We start from the raw sequence: 25,908 nt of genomic DNA, 5'->3' as shown, positions 1-25,908 counted from the left end.
TCCCTGGCTGCCTTGGCCTTCTGAAGAGTCTGACTTAATTCTTGTTCTTTCTGGCTTTATTTTTAGCCATTTTTCTCTCCTGTTTCTGTTTTTCCCATTTCCCCCAGACACTGATTACAGACTTTTGAATGTTTCTTTCTCACTTTCAGTGCCTCTAATTGGTTTAGTCACCAGCTGAACTTTCTTTTGTCCCTCCAGATGATCCTGTGGTACTCCCTCCTTACCTTGTCCCTTCCCAGCCCTCTTCCTCCCATCTGTGTGTGACTCTGAGGCTGATGGCTGTGTTTCAGGTCCTTCTCAGACATCTACTCCTTGGCTTTGCTTTCAGGAAAAGACAGTTCCTGGTAGCTTCGAGCCTCCTATATCTTACTTTTTTCTTCTCCCCAAACTCATTTTTCCTTTTTCTCCAGAATTATTTTCTTGGGCTCTCATTCCCTCCTGAGGCTGTAGTCCTCAAAGAGTTAGGGAGAGAATCTTTAGCAAATCCTCCCCCACTTGTTCAGAGCCAAGACCCCCCCCACTCCACCACCTTTAGGATGCTCATTAATTACCTACTCTGTGCCATGAGCCTTAATATTGCAACAACTCTAAGAATTATTATCTCCTCTTTATATATGGATAAATTGAGGCATAGAGAAATGAAAAAATTTGCCTAGAGCCTCTCAGGTAGAAGACAGCCAGAATTCAAATCCAGCCAGCCTAGGTGTGTTTGGCTTATCTGATCCAAATGACATTTGCAGTACAGACAGTTCTCCTAATTAATTCTTGTCCTGGTCCCATGCCTGGAATTGTGAGCTCCTGCATACCTGTCACCAGGTAGAATTAACAGGAGTGGAGCATGTGCTGAGGCTGGGTCTCCCTGCCTATCAGCTCAAGCTCCATCATGGAGGTCCAACATTCTGCCTGTACTGGGGAAAAGAAAAGGGCTGACGAGTGGCACGTAGCAGCCAGGGCAGCGTGATGGATCACGAGTGAGACTGTGTGTGTGTGAGTGCGTGCACATGTATATGCATGCACATGCATGCATGCACATGAGGATGGGTTTAAGAAAGTGCCTATTAAACCTCTCATCCATGATAACTGCTTACTCTCTGACTCCTTTGGTTCCCCTTGCCTCCCTGTGGAAGATTCTGCCTCTGAACCTGCTGTTTCTTACTTGATGTTATTATTGCATTTGTGTTCTGAACCTGCTCCCAGAGGCCTCTGGGCAAATCAGTGCATTTCTACTGAACAGAGGCAATAAGGTAAATAATGCAGACTCTCCTTTAGGAGAGGTCTTTGCTTTCTGGGTCATAAATCTGCTTTCCAGTTAACTTGAGAAAAATGTCTCCTCTCTGATTTGGCCTATCCTTGTACTCCAGGAGGCTTCTGAGTGAACCAAAGGACTTAAGAATATAGCTGAGTGTAATTGGAAACATTGCTCTCATTTACTGAAGCAACCAGCCTGCTGCTTTGGGGTGGAAGGGAGATGTAGTTAGTATAAGAAAAAGTATGTGGGTGAATGGGAAGTCATAGGGAGTTTTTGGGGGGTGCTAGAAGAGTGTTTGCTCCTTATCTATCTGGAGGCCAGTCAGCTTCTACAGAAGTTCTAAAACCCAACAGGAACCAAGGTGTAGATCAGCAGCAACGCAATCCTGTTCCCTACCATGCTTGTGACATAGTTGCCCACAGGCCTGTGGCTCTGCTCAGCAATGATGGCTGGCAGGCTCCATTGTGTCCATGTTCACAAGTTCAGTCTTCATATGTCTAGTTGGCTTTGTCTTATTTTTTGGAGGCAACTATACTTCCTTAAGCACAGAGAGCCACCTGACTAGCATGTGGCATTAGCCAGAAGAAGCAGCTATCAGGCAGGCACATGGGAAGAGCTCAGCCCTAATCTATCATCATCCTCAGGGAAAATCAAGCCCCAGTGTGCCCCAGGTAGCACCATCATTTGCACTTTTTTTCATCTTGTCCCTTTCCCTCCATTACCTTTAGTGTCTCTGCCTTGACCATATCAGCAGTTTCCCAGCTGGTCCCTAGTTTTATCCTTCTTCCAGTTCTCTGAGTGGGCTGGGGGTGTCACTCAGGGGCAGAGTACTTTTCTAGCATGTACAAGGTCATAAGTTCAACTCCTAGCAGCACAGAATAATAATAATAACAGTCCTCTGCAAGATGCTCCTTTTGAAATCACACTTGACCTGGTCTCCCCCTTGTTAATCTTTTCTTGGGATGCTGGGGAACGAATCCTAGGTCTCATGCATGCTGAGCTCGCACTCTACTACTGAGCTAAGTCCAGCCCCCAACTCCCTTGTTTAAAACCCTTCAGTGACTCCTGTTACCTAGAGAATAAGATCAAAACTTATTGACATTTATGTAGGTTGCTCCATGACCTGGCGCTTGCTTCCCTTTACAATTTTCTTTTTCTGCTCCTTGTTCTTCTCTTCTACACTTTAGGTTCTGGCCATATGAGCTGCATTTACAGAACCCTGGCACACTATGCAATTCCATGTCTCCATGTCTTTGCACATTCTGGTGTCTATCTAGAATATCTGTCCTGGCTCTGTATTGGGGGATAACAATCCCCCTGAAACTTGGTGGTTTACCACCATAATTTAATATTGATGCAGATTCAACTGAGTGTTCCTCACTTGGGGCCCTTCCAGTAGTTGAAGTCGGATGACAGCTACTGACTTTTATTTCTGTGTGTTTATTTATTTAGCAGTACTGGGGACTGAACCCAGTCCCACTTTATCACTGATATTTAGCCTCAGCCCTAGCCCTCTTTACACTTTTATTTTGAGATGGGGGTCTTGCTAAATAGCTGAGGTTTGAACTTGCAGTCCTCCTGCCTCAGCTTCCTGAGTCACTGGGATTACAAGCCTGAGCCATCTGTGCCCAGCTGAGTTGGTGACTGTTTTTCTCCTGCCTGGCACCTGGGCTAGGATGGCTGGAATCGTTGGGGGCTGGTGAGACATCACTCTTCCTTTCTCTGCAGGACCCTTCTCCCTCTGTGGGCTTCCTCACCACACAGCAGCCTAAGGGAAGTTGGACTTATAAGGCAGCCAACTTCCCACCAACTGGGCATCCTAAGAGACCCAGCATAGAATTCTCTCAGCATCATTTCTGCCATATTCTTTTGGTCAAAGCAGTCACAGATCAGCCCAGATCCAAAGGCATGGAGAAACAGACTCCACCTCTCAATGTGGAATTTGCTTGCTTGTCTAAAGAGGGTAGGAATTGATGGTACTATCTGGAGATAAACTGGTATAATGTCTTTCACCCTCCTATTCTCCTGATAAATTCCTGTTTGTTCATTTAACACCCAGTCCTATGTCACTTTTGTGATTTCTACTCTCTCTTACCAAGGCAAAATTCGCTTCCATGTTTAAGAAAATCGTTTTTAGAGAAATTGAAAAAATAAGTCAGGGAAGACTGTACCTTGTGCTTGCGTTTGTACCCCTCACCCTCCTATACTGCACGTGTGGCAGTGCTGCTACTGGATCACATCAATCCTTGGAGGGCAGGGCAGCTATACCTGACTCATCCTTATGCCCTTGAGACCTAGCTTAGCAACTGACCCACGGGAGCTGAATAAATCGTGGCTGAGGGAAGTGAACTCAATTACTGCTGCTTTGTTGCTTTGCTGCTTTTTCCACACAGGGCCCCCTCCCCTTAGAGCCAAGGAATCAGTCACAAAGGACTTGTGGACCCAGAATATGCAACAGTGAATCACATGGGTTGATTTCCATCCTGGGGCCTCAGTTCTCAATATTTTGGTCTTCCACAAAGATAATGACTACTGAGCAGGTATCAGGTGTTGATCATGTGCTAGGCATTGTGTCAGGCACCTTATATTCATTATTAATTAATTAGGCCTCACGATAATGCTATATTACCTATTATTATTTCCACTTTACAGATGATGAGATGCAGCAAGGCTAGGAGCAGAGAAATAGATGGAGCTCCAGAATCTGTATTCTGAACCTCTTCTGAGCTCAGCTTTTTCAGAGTATGCTCAGCAGAATGTCAGAGGTAATAGTATCACATGAGGAATGCTGGAAGAACCCGGTCTTCTTCTGACCTGAAGAAGAGGATGCCTGGAGACAAGTTCCTAGGGACTCCAACAGTTGAAGGACTGACTTGTTCTTAGTGGTCTCTGTGGGGGCCAGTTGGTGGATGCTGCAAGGAGCCCAGTGGCACCTTGGTGTAAAGTTCCCTAGCATCCCCCATAGTTCAGGGTGCCTTAAAAGCCACAGGATCCAGAGGGTCCATATCTTTTGGAGAATATTGGCCTGTGTCCCTTTTGACATTTGTTGGCCCTTCTCCCTCCCTGCCTTTTTTCCAACCTATGAAAAATGTATTCCCTTACAGGGCATGGTGTTTGAAAGTGGAATTCAGCTACACATGATCACTTGTTAAGCACTAAGCAGTTTTCAGGGGGAAAGAGCATTAGCTATGGAGGCTCACTTGTTCCAGTTCTCTCTGATCTTCTTATAACTGGAGGCTTAGGCATGGGAGGAAGCTTCAATAATGTAGAGGGCATAACTCCTTGATATCTCCAGTGTAGCAAGATTTACTAATTCTTATTTGAGTAATGCAAGTTTCTTTTTTAATGCTGAACAAATTGTGTATCTCATCCTTCAAAACCTTCCATATCCATAATTGCCAATTAGTCCCCCTGATGTGCCAGTTCCTGGCCACTTCATTTCAATGGTTACATGACTCCAACTGGGAAAAAAAAGTATGAGATAATGTCGTTTCGCTGGTCTGCAGGCAGATTCCACAGCAACATCTGAGATGGCATACTGCAAGTTAGAAATCATTCCCTCTACCTGTTCCCTTGCAGGCACTGGCTAAATACACATTGCTTTAATAAGATGGTTTCCCAGTACAGCCAAAAGGACTGTGAGCTTCTCAGCACAATTTAGAGGCTAGAAGATTTGGGAGAAATCTCACGTGACATTGTCAAGTTGAAATCACAGATATTAAGTTTCATCACCCTGTAAATTTTGTTAACTTTTCTTCTCCTTCTTCTCCTCCTTTTACTCCTTCTTCTCCTCCTCCTACTTATCCTTCTTCTTCCTCTCAGCCAAAGACCAGATTTCTCCAGGGAATGAAGAGAAAGACCCTCCAAGGAGCCACCCATACTCTGTGGAGACCCCATATGGCTTTCACTTGGACCTGGACTTCCTCAAGTATGTAGATGACATTGAGAAAGGGAACACCATCAAAAGGATTCCTATCCACAGAAGAGCCAAGCAGGCCAAGTTTAGCACGTTGCCCCGCAATTTCAGCCTTCCTGACAGTGGGGCTCGCCCCCATGTTACTATCCCCCAGCAAAACTGGTCTCCCGCAGTGCCAAGGAAGGTGTCACCCAGGGCCCAGGAGCAAACCCAGACACTGCCGCTAGGTGATCCTGCCCACGCCTCAGCCAGCGGGAGCCAGGTGAGCTATCATAGGAAGGCCCTATTGGCGGAGGCCTCCAGGCAGCTGGAGGCTGCTGCTCCAGAGGAATCCAAGCTCACTTCTGGGAGTGGGCGGCCCCAGCTTTTGAGAGCATCCAGCATGCCAGCCACGCTGCCGCAAAACAGGGCCTTGGAGGAGCCAAACCTAAGCGCGGGTCTTCCAGCACCTCCTGCCTTCCCTCTGCAGGGGGACGGCAGCATCTGGGATGGCACCTTTGGCCCAGCAGAAGGATTTGCAGGTTTTCACAGCTCCAGCCCTGGAGCATCAGCCCAGCTGACAGTCAGCGACTTGGGAGCCTTGGTGGCAGGGCTCCCAGAGCTAGTCCAGGAGAGGGCTGAGCCTCCAGAGGGGGAAGTGAAGGCTCCAAATCACCTGTTTCTCCCAGGGCCTCCTCCCGCATTCCAGAATGCACTCCTAGAGGATGTGGAAGGGGAACACCAAACCAGAGAAGCAGAGGGGGTTCTCACCCCTGGCTCCTCAACACCCAGCCCCCCTCCTCTGCCATCTCCCATCCCTGAGAATGAGCTCCCTCTGGAGGAAATCGAGCTCAACATCAGTGAGATCCCACCCCCGCCGCCCATAGAGTTGGATGTGAGAAGCATCAGCATCCTGGTAACTGAGGAAAGCCTGGGCCTTGCCCTGGTGGACCCCAACAGCATCTCCACCCTGAAGCAGCAGGTCTCAGCCCTTGAGGGTGAATTGTCTGGCAGAACCAAGGAACTGACCCAGGTCCAAGCTGCCCTTCAGCAGCAGGAAGAGGAAATCAAGACGCGGGAGCAGAGGATTCGAGAGCTGGAGTGCACTGTAGCCCAATTGGAAGAAAAGCTTAGCCAAGAGACGTCCAGAGGTGCCCAGGGCCAGGCTGATGCCATGGTGAACACTGACCCTCCCCGTGGGCTCTTCCCAGGGGAGTCATGTGACAAGAGCATTGGGGTCAACCTTCTGAGCATCTCAGACTCTGAAAGCTGGGGGGCCGGGGGAGAGGAGAATGGCTTCCTAGGGTGGCCAAATGGTCACACTGGAGCGGGTCAGAGACTGGCAGAGCCTGTGCTACCGCCCCAGCTCTCACTGCCACAGGGACCCGAGAAGGTCCTTGCCTCCCCTTTACATTGCTGCCTCCCCACTGAACTCAGGATTGAAGAAGCAGGCGCTGAGCACGAGGGAGGCCTGCAGGCAGGAGGCGAGAGCCTGGCCAGGGCAGCACAAGGTTCTTCATGGAGCAGTGACAGACAGGCTGCCCCAGGGGTCAGGGAGGAGCTCCCAGGGAAGGAGCACCCAGGAAGGCCACCAAGCTCTCCAACAGATGCCACCATTGGGCAATATGTGAAAAAGATCCAGGAGCTCCTGCAGGAGCAGTGGAGCTGCCTGGAGCATGGGTACCCGGAGCTGGCCAGCGCCATCAAGCAGCCTGCCTCCAAGCTCAGCAGCATCCAGAGCCAGCTGCTCAGCTCCCTCAACCAGCTGCTGTCTGCCTACTCAGCCCAGGCTCCCCAGCAGGAGCCTGCAGGCCCGCCCTCCTCCCCTCCAACTGGTAAATACTGGTGCCCAAGGCAAGGAACCTTTTCTCCTTTATATGAAAATCCAAGGGAAAGGGGTTTTTGGTTACATGAGTAGATTTCTAAAAAGATTTTAGCACCTCCAGGAGCCTAGTGGAATAAAAAATGACCTGTGTAACCATGGGGGCCGCACCTCTACTCTCCTTGTGTAGGTGTGAGTCTGAGTGCAGGGCCACCACATACAGCTGTACAGATAGTGTCAGCCACAAAGATGCCAGCCAGGGAGGGCAAATAGGAGCTGAAATCCAGCCCAGGCTCCCTTTGCCAAACCATGTGCCTGCAGCACTGGGTCTACCCAGAGGGGGCGCTGTTCTCATTTCATCACACAAAGGCAAAGACTTGGCCAATGGTGGTCCTGCTCTGGGTGCTCCCCTCAGCCTCCCTGCTGGTTTCCTGGGCTCCAGCATTCCTGCTGGAACAGGAAAAACACTTTCTAGCCCTCCCACATCAGAGGTTTTCTCTAGTCGGGTTTTGGATGAGCATTATATAGAGATTGGGAATTGTTCACTGAGTATTTTCTGTGTGCATGCATGGGGGCAGGGGCTCACATGGGCCAGAGCAGCTCCTCCTCTTCTGACCGATCTCACACCCTTCACTGTTGAGGAGAGTGGAGCCATTACCATGCTTGGCTCAGTGGGAAGCATGCAAGTCTGCTTCCTGCCACAGGTCACAGGTTGGCTGCCTTCTCATTTTGGTGCTAGTTTCCATCTTGTCCCTTGGGAAATGCCTCCCATACCACTGAGCACAGCATGAGGTTGTGCCCTTGCTCACATGTCTCCAGTGTCATCACTACCCCCACATCACAAGTGTCAACGTGCACATGATCTAGAAAGGACTTCTGAGGTGCCCTTGAGTGGAGAAGTGTGCTAGACCAAGAGTCCATAGACCTAAGTTGTATTCCTGCTCTGCCATTCCCCAAGGAAGCCTGAGTCTCAGATTTCCTAGCCATAAGATAGGGACAACAATGACATGTGCCCATGTGGTTCCCTGGGAGAATGTTTCAGGTCTCTCTACTCAGCCATATAGAGAGGGATATCATTAACAGGAACCATTCTATTGACAGTCACCAGAAAGCCAGACTTCTGCCCAAAGTCCCCAAAACATTTGATTTGCATTATCTGGTTTCTGTCCCTGTCCACCTTTTCACACACCTGCAACCTGTATCCCCTTAAAGGAAAAGCCCCGCTTTTGCTACTCCAAGATCTTTCTAACCTGTGATGTTGTATCTACCTAGAGAGCTCCCCACCGACCAGCCTTAAATCCATAATGAAAAAGAAAGACTATGGCTTCCGTGCAGGAGGTAATGGGACCAAAAAGAGCCTTCAGTTTGTTGGGGTTAACAGTGGGTAAGCATCACTTGTGAAGCTCCGACTGCCTTCCCTGTTACCTCTCCTGCTGTTGTTCTCGGTGCTCTCTTTTCTAGGGGGAAGCATCTGGTTTTTGTTCTTCTGCAAGGGAATTAATCTCCAAGGTCCTTTAAAATTCCATGTTGGGTTTGCACATGTTTGGCTCTTTGCCAGATGTGCTGGTTTGTTGGAACCTCTGCTTTTAATATACTTGGCTTTGGTCTCCCCCAGGGCCAGGACTCTGGGTGGTTTCTGGGAGTTTTGGGGAACATGGACCCTTTGAGGAAGGTCTTTAACCTGAACCATGACACTGAAACTAGTACAGTTGTATGTGTTTAAAATGTTTCTCCTTTAACTTACTGCAAACCAAACCCAAGATTTGGGCAATGAAGGGAAACAACCAGGCTATTGATAAAGAACATGAACCAAGCCTTCTGTAGTCTAGAGACTTGAACATTGGATTTAGAATACATCATGCAGCTGGGCACAGTGGCACATGCCTCTAATCCCAACAACTCATGAGGCTGAAGCATGAGAATTGCAAGTTTGAGGCCAGCCTCAGCTTCTTAGTGAGACCCTGTCTTAAAAGAAAAGATTTTTTTTAAAGGACCTGGTATGTACCTCAGTGGTAAAACACCCTGGGGTTCATTCCCCAGTGCCAAAAAGAAAGAAAGAAAGAAAATTACAGTCACATGTCACCTAACAATCAGGGATATCTCTAAGAAATGCAGCATTAGGCAATTTTTGTTACCATGGGACACCAAAAAGTGCTTACAAAAGTCAAAACATCTATGATGTCACTAAGCACATGACTATATTTTCTAAATTGCTCATTCACCATTTATTAAAGGCCAACAATATGCTAGGTGGTCGGTATTAAAAAAACAGTCAAAAAATCAAGGTCGCTACCTTTAGCTCGCAGATACAACAAGAAACAAGGGAGAAATGCTGACGTGCCTAGACCAGTTGTATTAGTCAAGGAAGCACAGGATGCTGTGGAAGCCCAAGGAGGGGTCCAGCCCAGCAGGCGGTGTGTCCAGGAGACTGCCCAGAAAAAGTGGGGATCCTGCAAACTTAAGTCACACAAAACACTAGACACAAACGGGGGTGGCATCATTGTTGTAGTTTCTGTGAAGGAAACGTCAGAAATGATGAAGCAGGTTGTCAGGTGGGCTGCTGCTCCCACTTCCTCTGGTGTGTGACCCTCTGGCCCATGAAGAACCGTGTTTTGCGCTTTCACCAGTTCACATGCAGAGGAGGAGGCTCAGCCTGATCTCCAAGCCTAATGCAGGTCACGCTGCTGCCCAGCTTAAATGCCCTTCACAGTCCCTCTCTGTGCCCAAACCTGGAGGAACTAGATCATAGTCCAGCCTTCTCGTCTACCCCAGATCCTGCCTTGCCTCCCTCCAACATGCTGAGCTCAGGCCCATCTCAAGGCCCTGCCATTTGCTTCCCCTGCTTAGACTGAGTCCCTCCTGGGGTGGGGGAGCATAAATAATCCTATTTCCATCCTGAAGACTCTGGTTTAATTAGTCTGGGAGACAGTCCACCTACTGGGAATGCTAACCCCCACCCCAAGTGTTCTAATGTGCAGCTGAGGTTAAGAACCCATGTCCTAATTGAAGCAGCTCTTCCTCCCATCACTAGCCCATGGCCCTTTTTAACTTTGTGCATTATTCTTATCACTTTCTGAATATAATATTTGTTGCATGTCTGTATCTGCTTCTCCCTACTAGCATATAAGCTCCCCTAAGGCAGGGGCTTTGATATAAGCACTTAGAACCCTACCTAGCACATAGTAGGTGCTCAATAAATTTCTTCCAGGTAAAAAATTTATTTGAATTGGTTTTTGTTGTATTTTGTTTCCTTTGTGGTGCTGGGGATCAAAACCCTGGGGCCTTGCACATCCTAAGCAAGTGCTCTACCACAGAGTGACACTTCTAGGCCTAGGTGAAGTTTTTATGGAAGCAATTCTAAGATGAACACAGCTGTAAACATAGTGTGTTCCCCATTTCTTTATCACAAAAGGAAACTGTTATTCCAAACACAATGGAGAAGAAATATCTGAGAATTAAGCAAAATAGCATGCAGGCATACCAGGGAGCCTGCTGGGTTTGCAGATCCAGTGAGCAGAGCGTTCTTATGTAGAAGCCACTGATGGATAAAGGACCTTAGGGGGTTCAGCAGCAACCATAGTCACTGATCCCTGTGGCTCTGTGGAGTGTCCTCAAAACCCAGATCTTAAATCCAGCATCCTCTATTGGGATCTCCTGTTGAATATCGGCAGGGGAATCGGTAAATTGTCCAGTACTTTCCCCTGCCTTGTGACAAGGCCATAGGATTGTTTATAGCTGAATGTAAGAATCACTGTCAGGAGCAAAGCCACAAGTCAAGTACCTGAGACCACACTTTTGCTGCTCCAAGTTGTAGTTCTAACAGGCTTCAGGTGAGAAAAGCAGGTGCGTGTTTGAGTATCTGAGTCCTGCTGGGAGCAGGTGCAGGTGAGCTCACCCCTTACCAGTCTCACCCTGGGCTGGGGAGGAGAAAGCTGCAGGAGGTCTGCCTTCCACTCAGAGATGTGAAGATTTGTCAGGCAATTCAGGGAACTCAGGGTGGAGGTGGGGATGCTAACCTAGACTTGGGCTCCTCTCTGGACCTAACATTAGGATTCCAGAAGCAAATGGCTCTGTGAGAACCTTGGATTGCCTGTCTAAATCATCAAATCATCAGCCAGTTCAGGGATAGGGTGTTGGTGTGTTTGCTGCAAAGAGCACAAATTTGCTTTTCTTCCCAAATGGCATCCAGCACCAGAGCCTATTTCTCTGACTGTAGGGTTCCTGGGAGCCTCCTCATCCTGGCCTGCAGGATGTGCTTAGTAAACTGGGGAGTGTGACCTGAGACCTGCCTTGTTCTCCTTGGTGTTGACATAGCCCTGGGCAGGTAGGACAGGACGAGTGACCTCTTCTCCTTCTCCAGCTATGAGACCACTTCCAGCGAGGAGACCAGTGGTGGGGACAGCTCTCCGGAGGACTTGTCTGACAGCGAGGCTGAGAAGAAATGTGATGGCCCAGAACACAGGCGGGGCCAAGATGCCACCAGCTGCGAGGCTGGACAGGATGTCCCTGGGGGCACTGCCAGCACAGGCCAGGAAAGTGGGTTTGGGGAAGAAGCCCCCCATCCTAAGGCTGAGAGGTGAGTCAGATGGGTGCAGAGGGGACAGCCATTCCTCTGGTGAGGGGTGAGGGCATGTGCTCACCCTTCCATCTGGTCATTGGGTCATTTGTCGATCCACTCGTTGGGCAGAGTTTGTTGAGTTTTCTTCCAGGCTGGGCTCTGGGCAGTGGCTAAACTAAACAGACATGACTCCTGGAATATTCTGTCATAGGTAGAGCTCTGCGGATAAAGCCAACATTCACCTAGCACTGGAAATGTGATGGATGGGCCAGTATTATTTTATATAAGCCTTTTCATGATCCTGCAAGGCAGCCGTCACTATGATCCCCACTTTACAGGTGTGGAGATGGAGGCTGTGGAGGGAAGTGATGCTGCTAGCAGAGCAGTTTGGACCTGCTGGTTCTGACCCATACACTTCTCTGCTTCTCTTGTTGGCCAGGTGACACCACCCTGTAAAGTGATGGAAGGCACGTGATGTGAGGGGGGTGTTGGGGGGAGAGAGAGAGAGAAGGAAGGTGGGGGGGAAGGATAAAGGAGAGGGGGAGTCTTTCTTTTCCTGACTTGGAACAGAAAGTGATCAGAGGCCATGCCTTTGGAGCTGGCCACACCTTGATCCAAGACCTGCCTCTGCCATGGTATTCTTTGGCAAGGTCCTTAAGCTGGGGTCACCTCCCTTTCCTTATCTGAAAAAATGTGGATAATAGTGACCTCTTAGATTTGATCTGAGAATTGTGTGAGAAAAAGCACTAATGTGCCTCACACAGTTCCTGCCATGGAATGGGCTCCTGATGAGAGTAGCAGTAGCGGAGTCAGGACCACCACCATCATCATCATCACCACCTGCAGCCTGCTGCTGGGGGAATGCTGAGCAGCAACAGAGGCTGGTTAGTGAGCAGGTGCACAGGGTGCTCTGTCTGGCAGCCCGATGAGACTGTGCAGAGCAAGCAGGCGTGGGGGCGCACACCTGCAATCCCAGCTGTTTGGTAGGCTGAGGCAGGAGGATCTCAAGTTCCAGGTCAACCTGGGCAACTTAGCAAGACTCTGTCTTTCAAAAAATAACAAGGTCTGAGGTGGCAATTTGATGGTAGAGCGTCCCTGGGTTCTATTCCCAGTACTGCAAAAATTAAAAATAAATAAAACTGAGTGGGCTCTCAGGGACCAGTGCCATTAGAGTCCTTTGGGGCCTGTGTGCGTGTCGCTGTGGCACCCAGTGTCAGTGCTTCTCATTTTATGAACTCTTAGCCCTTGTGGTTCCTTCATGGAAGAAGGACCTGAAGAGATTTGCTGGTATGTGTTGGGCTCTTTGGATTTTTTTTTTCCTAGTCAACCTAGGAAGAAAAATTTCATCCAAAGTCAGAACAGCAGCCCTCCAGTCCCCAGTGAGTCAGGCATTGTGTTGAGCCCACAGCCTCTGCAACTTGGTTTATCTGTTCCAACAAGAGCAGGATGCAAAGGCTCTTCAGAAGAGCCCCCGAGGCTGAGCCACATCAGCAGGGTGCTATGATCACCCCACACTTCTGAGGAATGTTCCCTAACCTGGGGGAGTTACCCGGTTTGGGTGTTTGAGTTGCTGAGAAGTGAAAGAGGAAAATGAGAGTCGTTTTTATCAATGTGGAGAATGATTACATAAATGTGCTTTTGTGTGTGTGTGTGTGTATACATATATATACATATGTGTGTGTATTTGTTTTCTCTGGATATAAACCCTCAGAAGAATTTCTTAACGCATGCCGAGCATTGAGCCAGTATCTGCCGGAGACTGGGACCACCACCGACCAGCTCTTGGTACTCTGATTTTCCGTTGTCGTGTAAAGATTTCCCACCAGGGTGACTTTGCCCCCTTGCCTTATGCCATGGTATGAGTGCACACATAGGAGTCCCTCTCCTCAGGGAATTCTGTCATTTACCCAAATGCTGCCCCCCAAAATGATGGATTATGCTGAGGATGTGGAAGGATCAATCTGCACGAGAAAGTAGGTCAGGGGCTCAGAGGCATTTACCAAGGGAGATTAGGCATGGCCACCTGAGTGTCTGTCACTTTAGTGTTTGTGGTTGAGGCTCAAACCTCTGCCCTGAAGTTGGGGAAATGTATGGGTGGAGTGGGAAGAGCTCGTGGAATGGGAACTGTGGGTTCTGGTCCCAGAACCTGTGAGGCAGGAAGTGGGTAAGGGCAAGGCTCAGAGCCTGCCTCCTCATCAATAGAACAGTGGTGATGAGTGACGTGTGTCCACCCCCTGAAGCTCTGACACTTAATTCCATAGTTATTACTGCTTTTCTTAAAGTGCACCTATGGGTCCAGAGACCAGAAACAAGAAAATCCATGTTTGCTCCTTTCCACCTTCTTGGCCCATGGAGATTTGAACACACGATGATTGGGTCCTACTTTTAATCAAGAGTTACTGACATGGGCACATTTCCCAGATCAGAAGAGAGCTGTCAGAAACACAGCAGAACAACCTGTAAGTGTTTTAAAACCTATTTTGCTCTCCTCTGCAGAAGAGCCCAAAGAGTAAAAATATCAGTTCAGCAGAGTTTATTACTTGGCCAGACCATTTTTATTATTTTATTGTAGCTGATTTGGCATATGGCAGTTCCCAGACTTAGGGAAGCAGTGTGCTATGTGGATGAGAATTGAAACTCCTATTTCTTGTTCTTAAACAAATTATGGAACTAAGTCTTACCTCTTCATTTAAAATCCCCTGCTATGCTCCTTCCTTTGAGGGTCTTTCTCCAGATTTTCTCCAGATTTTCTTGAAGGTTCCTTGAAGATTCCTTGGATAATCCTCTCTAGGATCAAAAACAGAGAGAGAGAGAGAGAGAGAGGGAGGGAGAGAGAGAGAGAGAGAGAGATGGATGGGGGTGGGGAGGAAGGTTGAGGGAGAAGGAGAAAGGATGTGGGGAGAGATTCTGGTATGTAAGTCTTTTGGCCACAAGTGATTTCTCTGTTCCTGATTTGGAAAAGCAAGGGATCAGAGGCCATGTATGTGCAACCCCACAACCACACCCACATTAGCATCTGAGCATGGATGGTCCCCTGTGCTTCCTCCTTGCCCCTGTCTGAGAGACAATGCAGGCTATGCAAGAACCCCACTCTGCAGAGACTTGGAAATAAGGAACACAGCCCATTTTTCCATTCCCAGTTTGTAATAGGGACAAGTAACATTCAAAAAAGTTATATACTTCCAAGGTCGCAAGCTGAAACAGGACTCAAACCTAATCACATTGATTTAGTGACTCCAAACCCAGTGCTCTTTCCAGAATGAGCATGAAATGATTCATAACAACTGTACCACAATAGCTTCTCCTCCCCTTTAGGTACATAATCTAAACTTGTGTCATCTTAAGCCCTTAGGTCATGTTATATACAGAGTTGATGTCATTGACTTTGACATTCCTATGGCTCCAGGGGAGCCAGAGGCTACAGAGAAGAGAGGGTCCTGTCATGGGTAGTTAAAGTTTTCAATTTGGAGAGCCCAACAAAACTCATAGCCAAGAACAGGGCTGGAGATGTAGCTCAGTGGTAGAGTGCTTGTCTAGAATGCACAAGGCCCTGGGTTCAAGTCCTAGCACCACAAAAAAAGGAAAAGAAAGTCAAGAATAATTCAAGCCCACCTGTTTGGGTTTTATGTCCAGCATAAATTGCGTATGTTTGTCTTTGTTTGTGGCATGCCCTTTTCCCTTCTGTATAATGTTGTGACTTTCCAGCTATGCCTAGTATAAAAAGGCAAGAGCCCTCGTGACATACGGGGTAAGTCAATGTAGACTGACCATGTGGGCATGAAAGAGAGTTTTAGTAATCCGGTGCACACAGGATGTGACCTCAACTTACACTAGTTTCAGGCCATCACCTAGGAAGGGAAGTTGTTCCTGGTTATTGCAGTGTCATCCCAGAACTCCTTGCTACCTCCCATGGAGGGTTGATCTCAGGTCCCATGTGTTCCTGCATTCCCAACCTTGCTGTCTGTCAGTCCCCTACATAAATCCCCTGCAGGGATACTGGGAGATAAGGGATGGAGGCAGAAACATTCAAAGCTGACACGTCCTGGTGTCAAGTGGGACATCCCAGACCAGGGAACCTCTCAGAATTGGAATCTTTTGGGGTTTCAGAGGCAAAGCTTGAACACCATCAGTGAAGAGTGGTTCCGTGTTTCCAGCCGGAAGTCATCTAGCCCTGCCGTGGTGGCCGCCTACCTCGCTGGAGTCCAGCCTCACTCCCCACATCTCCTGAAGCTGCTTGTCAACTTGGCTGATCATAACGGGAACACAGCCCTCCACTACAGTGTGTCCCACTCCAACTTCTACATCGTGAAGCTGCTGCTGGACACAGGTCAGAAATGGCTGCACCTGCAGTCTGGATCCCATTTCTTTCTTTCTTTCTTTCTTTTTTTAAAGAGGATCTCACTATGTTACCTGGCTGGCCTCCAATTCCTGGGCTCAAGCAATCCTCCTCTCTCAGCCTCATCTGTAATTGAGGGCCATTCATGTACCATACCTCTTTCCAGCAAGAAAATTTTTCACTCTTCAGAGTTCCTTCGTTACTCCAGAAACTTATCTAGACCATGTTGCCTATATCATGTCATTCATTCTCCACAATAGACCTGTGATATTATTCTCCATTTTCAGGCTCAGAGAGTTCTAAAACTTACTCAGGTCACAGTGCTGATAAATTGTAGAGCAGATTCTAGATTTGGTCTATTCAACTTCAGAGCTCTGGCACACTGCCTTAGGAAAGGTCACCATTTCTTGTCTTTCTAAGATAATTTTTAACAATGATCTTGGCTCCATTTGACCAATTGGACTCCTTTATTATTTGCCAGATAATTATTGATGATTTATGAGGTCCATCCTGGCTACAACCTGACATGCAAAAGAGCAGGGCAAGATGGCTCCGAAGAGAGATGCAGAATGTGATTTAGGGATGCAGAAGAAGTGAGATAATATTCAATTCAGGAGCAGGAGAGGTGCCCTGAAGCAGATGGGGTTCCACATCAGAGAAGTGTTCCAGGTGAGGAGAGCACCAGAGAAGGTAAGAAAAGAAAAGACACCTGGAGGTCAGAATGGCTCCTGGTTTGGACAATATGTGAACAAAAGTTGGGAAGGTAAGTTGGAGCCATTGGCATGGAGGACCTTGTAGTGCCAGACTGACACCTGTTTGAAAGGTGCTGGGAAGTAGTACAGATTTTTGTGTAGGGAGCTCCATCACCAGGGCAATTCTCCAGGAAGCATAATTCGGTGGTAGGAGCAGATTAGTGGAGGAAGCAGAGGAGGAGGTGGCAGGCTAGTTGGGAGTCTACTGTAAGGGTCCACAGAGAGGTAGTGAGGGCTAGATGATCATAGCAGGAATAGAAGAGCAAAAAGTCACTGGAGAGTTAGTGACCACCTGGCTGTGATGGGCCTGGGGAGTCAGAGCTCTCTGTCAAGCTTCGATGGCTGAGAAGATGATGGTTTTGTAAAAGTGGAAGGAGCAAGTGTCAGGAGGCAGATTTTCAGTTTCTAGTGGGTCATCCAAGCGGAAATGTCCAGAAAGCTATTGAGAGTTCCAAATCCAAAATCTAAAGTAGTAGAGTTTCGGGAGGGGCTGGCTAGAGCAAAAGCACTGGAGTCCTGGGAGAGTCTGGCTCCAGGAATTGGAGCAGAGGCTGATCTGCTCCCTTATTAAGGAAGCATGGGGCCGGGGGTCGGGGGTGGGGGGTGGCGATGTCTGATCTCAGAAATCAACAGCTTTCCCACTTCTTGGGTCTTGTCCATCTAACTTAACTTCCTCTGCCTGCTTCCATGGTCTGCCCTGCAGGATCCCACCTACCATAGCTGTCCCTGTGTCACCACACTCTCCTCCTGTGTTCCACCCAGCCATGCTGGCCTCAGACTCACCTAGCTCATTGCTCCTGGGATCTTGGTATTTTATTTCTATCTAGACTCTTTCTCCTAAAACTTTTTGTAGGACTGGCTCCTTATCACCCAGGTTACAGCCCAAATGTCACCTCCTTGAAGTCATTCTCATGACTCTATTTAAAGGGGTTGTATCCCATCTGTTCTAGGGGAACACCTGTTTTTTTCTTTAGATGATCTTTTTCTGTATTTCTATCCAACAGAATACTAATTCTGTAAAAAGGGGCTCTTGTCTGTCCCTTTCTGTCCAAGTTCCTAATCCAGTTCCTGGATGATGCTCTCTGTTAAAGGAATGAGTAATGGATGACTCCTGGAGCTCAGTTAAACTCCAGTGTACTTCCAGTTCTCCACTGTTCTTTTAAGCAGCCTTGAGGCTCTTCTGAACAGAAAAGGTGACATATGTAAAAATAGCCTAAACTTCTCTCTAATTCTGACATCATCAAGAGATTAGATTCCATTGGGGCTGGGGATATAGTTCAGTTGGTAGAGTGCTTGCCTCGGATGCACAAGATCCTGAGTTCAATTCCCAGCAATTAAATTCCAGTTCTAAGATTGAGTCAATGTTATTGATTTCAGTTATTCATGGATTCCTGGGTACCATCAACATGGTAGCTCAGTTCAGGGAGGCACATGGTTCAATGGAACATGCCTCTGTATTCCACTTACCATTTCTACTACTCTGGGCCTTCAATTGAGAACATGAAGAACAGTATCTAGAGTCTTTTGAGTGTCTTCCTCATTCCCAAAACTGGTCTAGGTATGACATGCATGTTCACATATAGAATCCTTGTGGAGATTGTGAAACAGATATTAATTGCATTTTCCAAGTGAGGAAACTGAGGCTCAGAGATGTCAATAAATGTGGTTGAGGTCACAGAACCAGTCACAAAGCCAGAATGCAAACCAAGATCTGTCACTCTCCAAATTTGGACTTTTTTCTACTACCCCCCCCCCAGTAGTTTACAGGGACACTCTGAGGCTTTGAGAGCACCTAATATGTGTGTGAAGAATTCAAAGATCAGTAACATGGAGCCCTGTCTTAAGTAGCTCACAGACTTGTAGCCTATTAGGAGTTCTAGGTGGCCTAGGCCAGGACAGCAAGCAGACACCCTAAGATTTGGGTGCTATAAATTTATGCTACTGTTGATTAGACATCCATCTAATATTCATCAACTTTAAGGTGGTTTGGAAGCTTCCCCTTTGACATACTAGCATAGAGGGTGAAGAGGGTTGTGGAGAACAGGCCCCAAATGCCATTACTTTCTCTCATCAGTAAAAAAGGGTGTTGAGAGTGACAGATCTGTCACACTCCCAAACCTGGGCTCCCTTCAGAGGCCATTGTGAAGCATCTGAAAAGCACATTACAAACTGTAAAGTGCTGTACAGAAAGTGATGACTTCTTTTTATAATAATAATAATAATAATATTATTATTATTATTATTACTGGGGATTGAACTCAGGGACCTACAACCACTGAGCCACATCCCCAACCCTATTTTTTATTTTATTTAAAATACAGAGTCTCTGAGTTGCTTAGCACCTCACTTTTGCTGAAACTGGCTTTGAACTTGCAAGCCTCCTGCTTCCTCCAGAGCTGCTGGGATTATAGGTGTGTGCCACCAGCCAGGCTGTGACTCATTGTTATTGAGAATAGAACCACAGAGTACACCACCATAAGCTGGGTCCCTAGTGGTGCAAGTTTGTTGAGTTAGAGCATGCTTGGTGGAGAGCCTTTCAGGAGTATGTGGCACGAATGTGGATGCTCAGCCCTTTTCTGGGTCCCTGGTGAGGACCTCACTCCAGAGTGTTGCACAACATGTTTCTGAAGAGACAAGAGCACTGGTAACCTGAGGCCTATTCACACATCTTAAAGCAAACTTAAAGTAGGGGTAAAAACAAAAATTGTTAACACACAGTGTCCACCTTCACTCCTAATCAGGACAGGCTTCTGAGGTGGTGCACTGGGTTATCATTCAAGGTTCGTAACCCACTCAATCACAGCCACGGTCAGAGGGGCTCGAGAGGAAAAACTGCGAATGAGTCAGCCAGACCAAGGTTTGCAGATCCATTGGCACTCAGGTATAACAATGGCACACTTCTGAAAAATGCTTGGGGTGGAGCAGGGGGAATATCAAACAAATGCTGGGTTCTCTCCTTGCACAGAACCTGTAAGTAGCCCTAATTGACATTGTTCCATAAATTAGATTTCTTCTAATGAATTACTAATCTACAAGAATACTATTCTGAATGATCATTGTTAACACTAAGCTTTTACTATGTGTTAGGCATGCTCTAAGAGATTTAAATACATTAACCATAAATTCCACAATAAACCTATGAGATAGGTTCTGTAGTTCACTCTTTTCCACAGAGGAGGGCAGCCTAAGAAAGACTGTCTTGATCTACTGAGATAATTTTGTTATTTTGCCCAAAAGAGCCACCTAGGCTTTTCCAATGAACACCTGCACAGGGATAATTTTGTTTTGCACACAATACTACTCTGGAGAGGTGAGATCATTTATATAAGAGACATCTGTGTCTCACAATCCTTACCTCTCCTTTGGATAGCCCCAGGACCACAAACCAAGAATTTCTTTTCATTTCTTCTTTACTACTTCATCTCAAAAAGTATACCAGTTTTAGCTGGGTGCAGTAGCACCCACCTGTAATCCCAGTGTCTGGGGAGGCGGAGACAACTGGATCACAAGTTCAAGGCCAGCCTGGACAACTTGGCAAGATGCTATTTAAAAAACAGAAATATATTAAAAAAAAAAAAAAAAAACACCAAAAAACAGAAAATTTGAAGTGTGTGTGTGCATGTGTGAGAATTTTTTGCAATTTTTCATTCTGTTGTGAAAGGTTTATTCTTGTTTTATTCAAAAGTTATGATGTTTTAATCTCCCTGTTTTTCAAGTGAGATGGTCATTTCTGGAAGATTTTCTATGTTTATCCTAAAGGACTTACATGCCCAGCCACCAGCCTGAGTTACATACAGACATGAGCTAGTGAGAGTGAGACCTGTATTGCACAGCTGTGGGTACATGTGGCTGGTGACAGATGGGCTCAGGACCCAGACAGTCCTGAGCCCTGCTTCTGCTTCACTTGCACATGAACAGTTTATGCATCTTCTTAGCCTTTCAGAGTCCTCATCTGTAAAATGAGAATAATGTCATATGCTCAGGCTTAGGAAGTAAAGTCATGGTCATTGACCCTTTGGCCATCTCTGGCCTCCTGTGGACCTCCCTTCCTGGGTATCCTCAGAAAACTTGTTAAAGAAAGGTAGCCAGTTTAAATGCTGCCAGAATTGTAAACTAGTGACTCCTGCTGTGGGTGGCGAGGCTGTATTCCTTGGATTATTAACCAGCAAGCAGCGTCTTGTTGACCTGGCTAAAGTGGAGGCTGGCTTCTGGCCCCTTGGGGCTATTCCAACCCCCGTTGCTCATCTTGCAGGGGTCTACAATGTCGAACACCAGAACAAAGCTGGCTATACTGCCGTGATGATCACTCCCTTGGCGTCTACGGAGACCGATGAAGACATGGCTGTTGTCTGGAAGCTCTTAAGAGAAGGAAATGTGAACATCCAAGCAACTCAGGTAGGTGGCGTGAAGGAGATCTCTCTCCTCTTTAATAGATGTGGGAAACCTTCAAGTTTTCATCTGCCAATGAGTCAAGAAATTCCATACAGATTCATGGAGAAATTTTCACCCAAGAAGGCTGGGCCTCCAAAGCCTGAATATTTGCTTTTCTTTTTTTCTTTTTAATTTTTATTCATTCTTTGTAGATAGACATGATAGTAAAGTGTATTTTCACATATTATATATACATGGAGTATAGCTTATTCTAATTAGGATCCCATACTTGAGATTGTACATGATATGAGTCACATTTGTCATGTATTCATACATAAGTATAGGAAAGTGATGTCTGATTCATTCTTCTGTCTTTCCTATTCCCATTCCCCTTCCTTCTCTTCATTCTACTTTGTCTAATCCACTGAACTTCCATTCTCCCTCCCACCCTTGTTGTATGTTAGCATCCACATATCAAAGACAACATCTGACCTTTGGTTCTCTGAGATTGGCTTATTCCACTTAACATGATAGTGTCCAGATTCATCCATTTACTGGCAAAGTCATAAAGTCATCTTTTTATGGCTGAGTAGTATCCCATTGTATATATATTCCAAATTTTCTTTATCCATTCATCTGTTGAAGGGTACCTAGGTTAATTTCCATAGCTTAGGTATTGTGAATTGAGCTGCTATAAACATTGATGTGGCTGTGTCACTGTAGTGTGCTGATTTTAAGTCCTTTGTGTATAAACCATGGAATGGAATATCTGAGTCAAATGATGGTTCCATTCCAAGTTTTCTTAGGAATCTCCATACTGCTTTCCACAGAGGTTGCACCAATTTGCAGTTCTACCAGCAACATATGAGTGTACATTATCCCCCAGATCCTTGCCAACATTTATTGTGACTTGTGACTTCTTGATAATTGTGACTTCTTGATAATTGCATTCTGACTGGAGTGAGATGGAATCCCAGTGTAGTTTTAATTTGCATTTCTCTAATTGCTAGAGGTGGAATATTTGGTTTCTTTAAAGGTTCCTGAGACCCAGACAGCCAGGAAATGAGTAAGTGAGCTTCTAACTCATGTCCCATTCTAAAGCTGAGCATATTCCACCTGAACTTGGCTTTTTGAACCAAACATTTTTACCATTAGCCTTTTGAGAAAGAAAGAAAAAAGCCCCATTGGCAGTCTACCTTGATCATGATCCACAGGCATCTAGCCAGTGAGGATGCTCTTTGGAGGCCTAGTCCTTTAAGGAAGTTACCACCTCTGTCATTCCTCCTTTCTCCAAAGTCATCAGTTTCCAGTCTGGTGGACAGAATCGACAGATAGCCAGGACATACAGGAACTGTTGTTGATTAGTCTCAGGAATGATAAGGATGCTCATTTCCCAGGCTTCAGCTTGGATCACAGCATCATTATAGAGTTCTGTTGGTGAGTGAGCACTCTGCCTGGCACACTTCCACAGTCCTTGAAATAACCAGATCTCAAGTACCCATGGCTGAGTGCAATGTCACACACTTGTAATCCCAGCAACTTGGACAGCTGAGGCAAGAGGATCTCAAGTTCAAGGCCAGCCTCAGCAATTTCATGAGGCTCTAAGGACTTAGCAAGACCCTGTCTCAAAATAAAACATGAAAAAAGGAGTGGGGATGTGGCTCAGTGGTTAAGTGACCTTGAGTTCAATTCCTGGTTAAAAAAAAAAAAAAGGAAAAAAAGGAAAAAAGACAATGAAAAGAAAACATCCTTGAGGGCCAGGTGCAATTGTGCACACCTGTAATCCCACCAGCTTGGGAAACTGAGGCATGAGGATTGTGAGTTCAAAGCCAGCCTCAGCAAAAGCTGAGGCCTAAGCAACTCAACGAGACTCTGTTTCTAAATAAAATACAAAAAAGGAGCTGAGGATGCATACCAGTGGTTGAGTGCCCCTGAGTTCAATCCCTGGTACCCAAAGAATAAAAAAGAAAAATAAAGAAAATGTTCCTGTCTTTCTTCCCTCTCCACCAGCGTGTGATGACATTGTTTTGGGCACATAAATCATGTTGTGGTTCCCAGGAACAGTCCTGTGGGTCAAGATGCTAAGAGTAATTTCTGCCAAGAGCCAAAAGGTCCCTACAATAAAGATAGTAGCCAAGGAGTCAGGACATTTGGGTCTACTAGGACACATGGACCCACTAACTCACTGGGTACCTTTGCCTCTGGTAAGAACAACACTTGAAAGTCACCTCAGTGATTTCCTCCCCCCCCAACCCTTTTATTTTTAATTTGTAAAATACCAAATAGTCTCCAACTTCATATTATTATCATCATCATCATCATCATCATTATTATTATTACCAGGGATTGAACTGAGGGGCATTCACCACTGAGCCACATCCCCAGCCCTTTATTGTATTTTATTTAGAGACATGATCTCACCCAGTTGCTTAGGGCTTAGCTAAATTGCTGAAACTGCCTTTGAACTCACATCCTCCTGTCTCAGCCTCCTGAGCTGCTGGGACTACAGGCATATGCCAGGGGCACCCAGCCTCCAGCTTCATTATAATGCTCTCTGAGCCCATGACCTCCAATGTCAGGAACTCTATGCTCTTCTCAAGCAGCCTGTCTGTTACCCCAAGCAACTCTGATAAATGTGTAAAGTGACCCAAAATCAGTGTTCTGAACTTTTCATAGAGTGATTAGGTAGAAGTTGTTTGAGGTTCACACCAAGAGAAATCTTGTGAGCAGCAAAGGTATTCAAGGCAATCAGAGCCTTGGGGCCTGGAATCCTCTTCTTGAGAACACAGGGCAGGGGAGTGGTCTTACCTAGCAGGGCTTTGAGTTGGACAAGGTACTGCATAGAATAGTGGGAATCCCTCCAAAGGTCACTTGCCATATTGACCACACAGGAATGAATAGGGTACATTTCACTCTCCTGTCCCCCTTTTTTTAATATTTATTTTTCAGTTGGATACAACACCTTTGTTTTATTTATTTATTTTTATGTGGTGCTAAGGATCGAATCCAGGGACTCACACATGCTAGGCCAGCGCTCTGCCACTGAGTCACAACCCCAGCCCCTTTCCTGTCCCTTTGGAGTGAACATAGATGATGGCATAACTGTCAAGAACTGTGAAGTATCTGAGATTTTATCCTTTTTTTTTTATACTAGAGATTGAACACAGGGATGCTTAACCACTAAGCCACATCCCAGTCCTTTCTTTTTCTTTCTTTCTTTTTTTTTTAGTTGTAGATAGACACAGTACCTTTATTTTATTTATTTGTGTGATGCTGAGGATCAAACCCAGTGCCCCACATGTGCAAGGCAAGTGCTGTACTACTGAGCCACAACCGGAGCCCCTCCCCAGTCCTTTCTTATATTTTATTTTGAGAGAGGATCTTGTGAAGTTGCTGAGGCTGACCTCAAATTTGAGATCCTCCTGTCTCAGCCTTTTATCTCTTATATTGGGCAATGTTTTAGAAGAAGATATCACCTCTATCTTCCAGGACTGTTTCCTATACAAACACCCTTAAAAACATCATCTAAACTGGGTGCACATGCCTGTCATCCCAGGAACTTAGGAGATTGAGTGTGGCTCGGGGATGACAATCTGAGCCAGCCTGGATAACTTGGTGAGAGGCTCAAAGTAAAATAAGGAAAAGGATTGGGATTCAGCTCAGTGGCAAAATGCTCCTGGGCTCATGGGTTCAATACTAGTACCATAAAAAAAGAAAAGAAAAAGAGAGAATAAACAGATAGTATCTGAAACTAGATATGGAGAAAGGCAAGAAACCCCACGCAAAACTGATTCAGCTCCACTCTTCCACACTCCCCCAATGCAACTGCAGTGACCTAACCTGATGGCAAAGCCACTTTGGACACTTCATCCATCCAATAGCCATCCTCCTGATAGCCACACACAGATATTTGTAGATCACTTTCTGGTTTACAAAGTATTTTCACTCACCTACAACTCCTATTTCACAAGACTCCCTATAGCTATTTTCATTTTAAATAATATTTTTCCCATAAATGTGAATTTTTCTCTAACCTGGCCTCTTCCAAGAAGGATGCTCAGCAGTGATCAAGGCCAAACTATTATTTTTTCAGAGGAAACACCTGTGCTCTAGGAGAGAAAGGGAGTTGCCCCAGCTCCCCCAACAAGGGATGGGAATTCATAGCTGCAGCTGTCCCCTGCAGCTACTATGGGACCTCTAAATATGAGGACAGGTGGAGAGGCCAGGTAAAATGGAATGGAGTTGGGAGTCTCCTAGGAATAAGCTACTTTTTTGTCTTTTTATCTCCAGGGTCAGTGCAGAGCCTGGTGACCAGTAAGACTCTGTAAATGACCACTGAATTAAACTGTATTGAGCTAGACCAGAGAAACAGTGAGGGAAGAAGGGATCCTGTGTCAAGAAGAGGGGTAGATGGAAGGGCAAGCTGCAAATGCCATTTGGTTAACTGACAGTTGGGGAGAGGGGTCTGTATGGAAAATCATGGTTGGGTTCATCCAGTGAACAGCCATTACCTTGGGGCTGAGTAAAACACACCAAAAATGCACACAGGCTTCTCTGGAAAGATGTGACTGGATTTCAGAGAAATGGGGACTAGGACATTTAGTAATGCACACCACGAACTGAGTAATTACCATACTCCATCTCCAACCCACATGAAGACCCTGACAGCTAACATATGCCCAGGGCTCACTACAAGTCTACCAGACCAAGAATGCTGGTCATTCCTGTATTCCCTGATCAGGGAGAGATATGGAGTATATCTTGCACACATTCATGTGGGTCATAAGTGGCAGAACCTGAATTTTTCTGATTCCAAGTCCTCTTTCTTTTTTCAAAGCCCCAGGGTGCTGAACAGGGTAGCAGAATGCACAGGGACTGCAGATTGGAGTTGTAATCAGCCAGCACAGCAGCAAACTCGTCCTCAG

At 46.4% G+C, this 25,908-nt stretch overlaps 1 protein-coding gene across 1 annotated transcript in view; it reads left to right on the top strand.

Annotated features, from left to right (window-relative positions):
• LOC143403984 (KN motif and ankyrin repeat domain-containing protein 4-like) overlaps positions 1 to 25,908 on the top strand; it is a 31,471-nt gene that overhangs the window by 1,475 nt on the left and 4,088 nt on the right. The window contains 6 exon segments of the mRNA XM_077110124.1: positions 5,072 to 6,979; positions 8,239 to 8,350; positions 11,327 to 11,541; positions 13,221 to 13,309; positions 15,632 to 15,851; positions 20,865 to 21,007. Of these exon segments, the coding sequence (XP_076966239.1) occupies positions 5,072 to 6,979; positions 8,239 to 8,350; positions 11,327 to 11,541; positions 13,221 to 13,309; positions 15,632 to 15,851; positions 20,865 to 21,007 (2,687 nt within the window).

The sequence above is a fragment of the Callospermophilus lateralis genome, chromosome 7 (genome assembly GCF_048772815.1).
Source record: "Callospermophilus lateralis isolate mCalLat2 chromosome 7, mCalLat2.hap1, whole genome shotgun sequence".
Taxonomy (NCBI): Eukaryota; Metazoa; Chordata; class Mammalia; order Rodentia; family Sciuridae; genus Callospermophilus; species Callospermophilus lateralis.
Note: the sequence above shows the minus strand (reverse complement) of the source record. Positions and strands in the feature narration are given on the sequence as shown.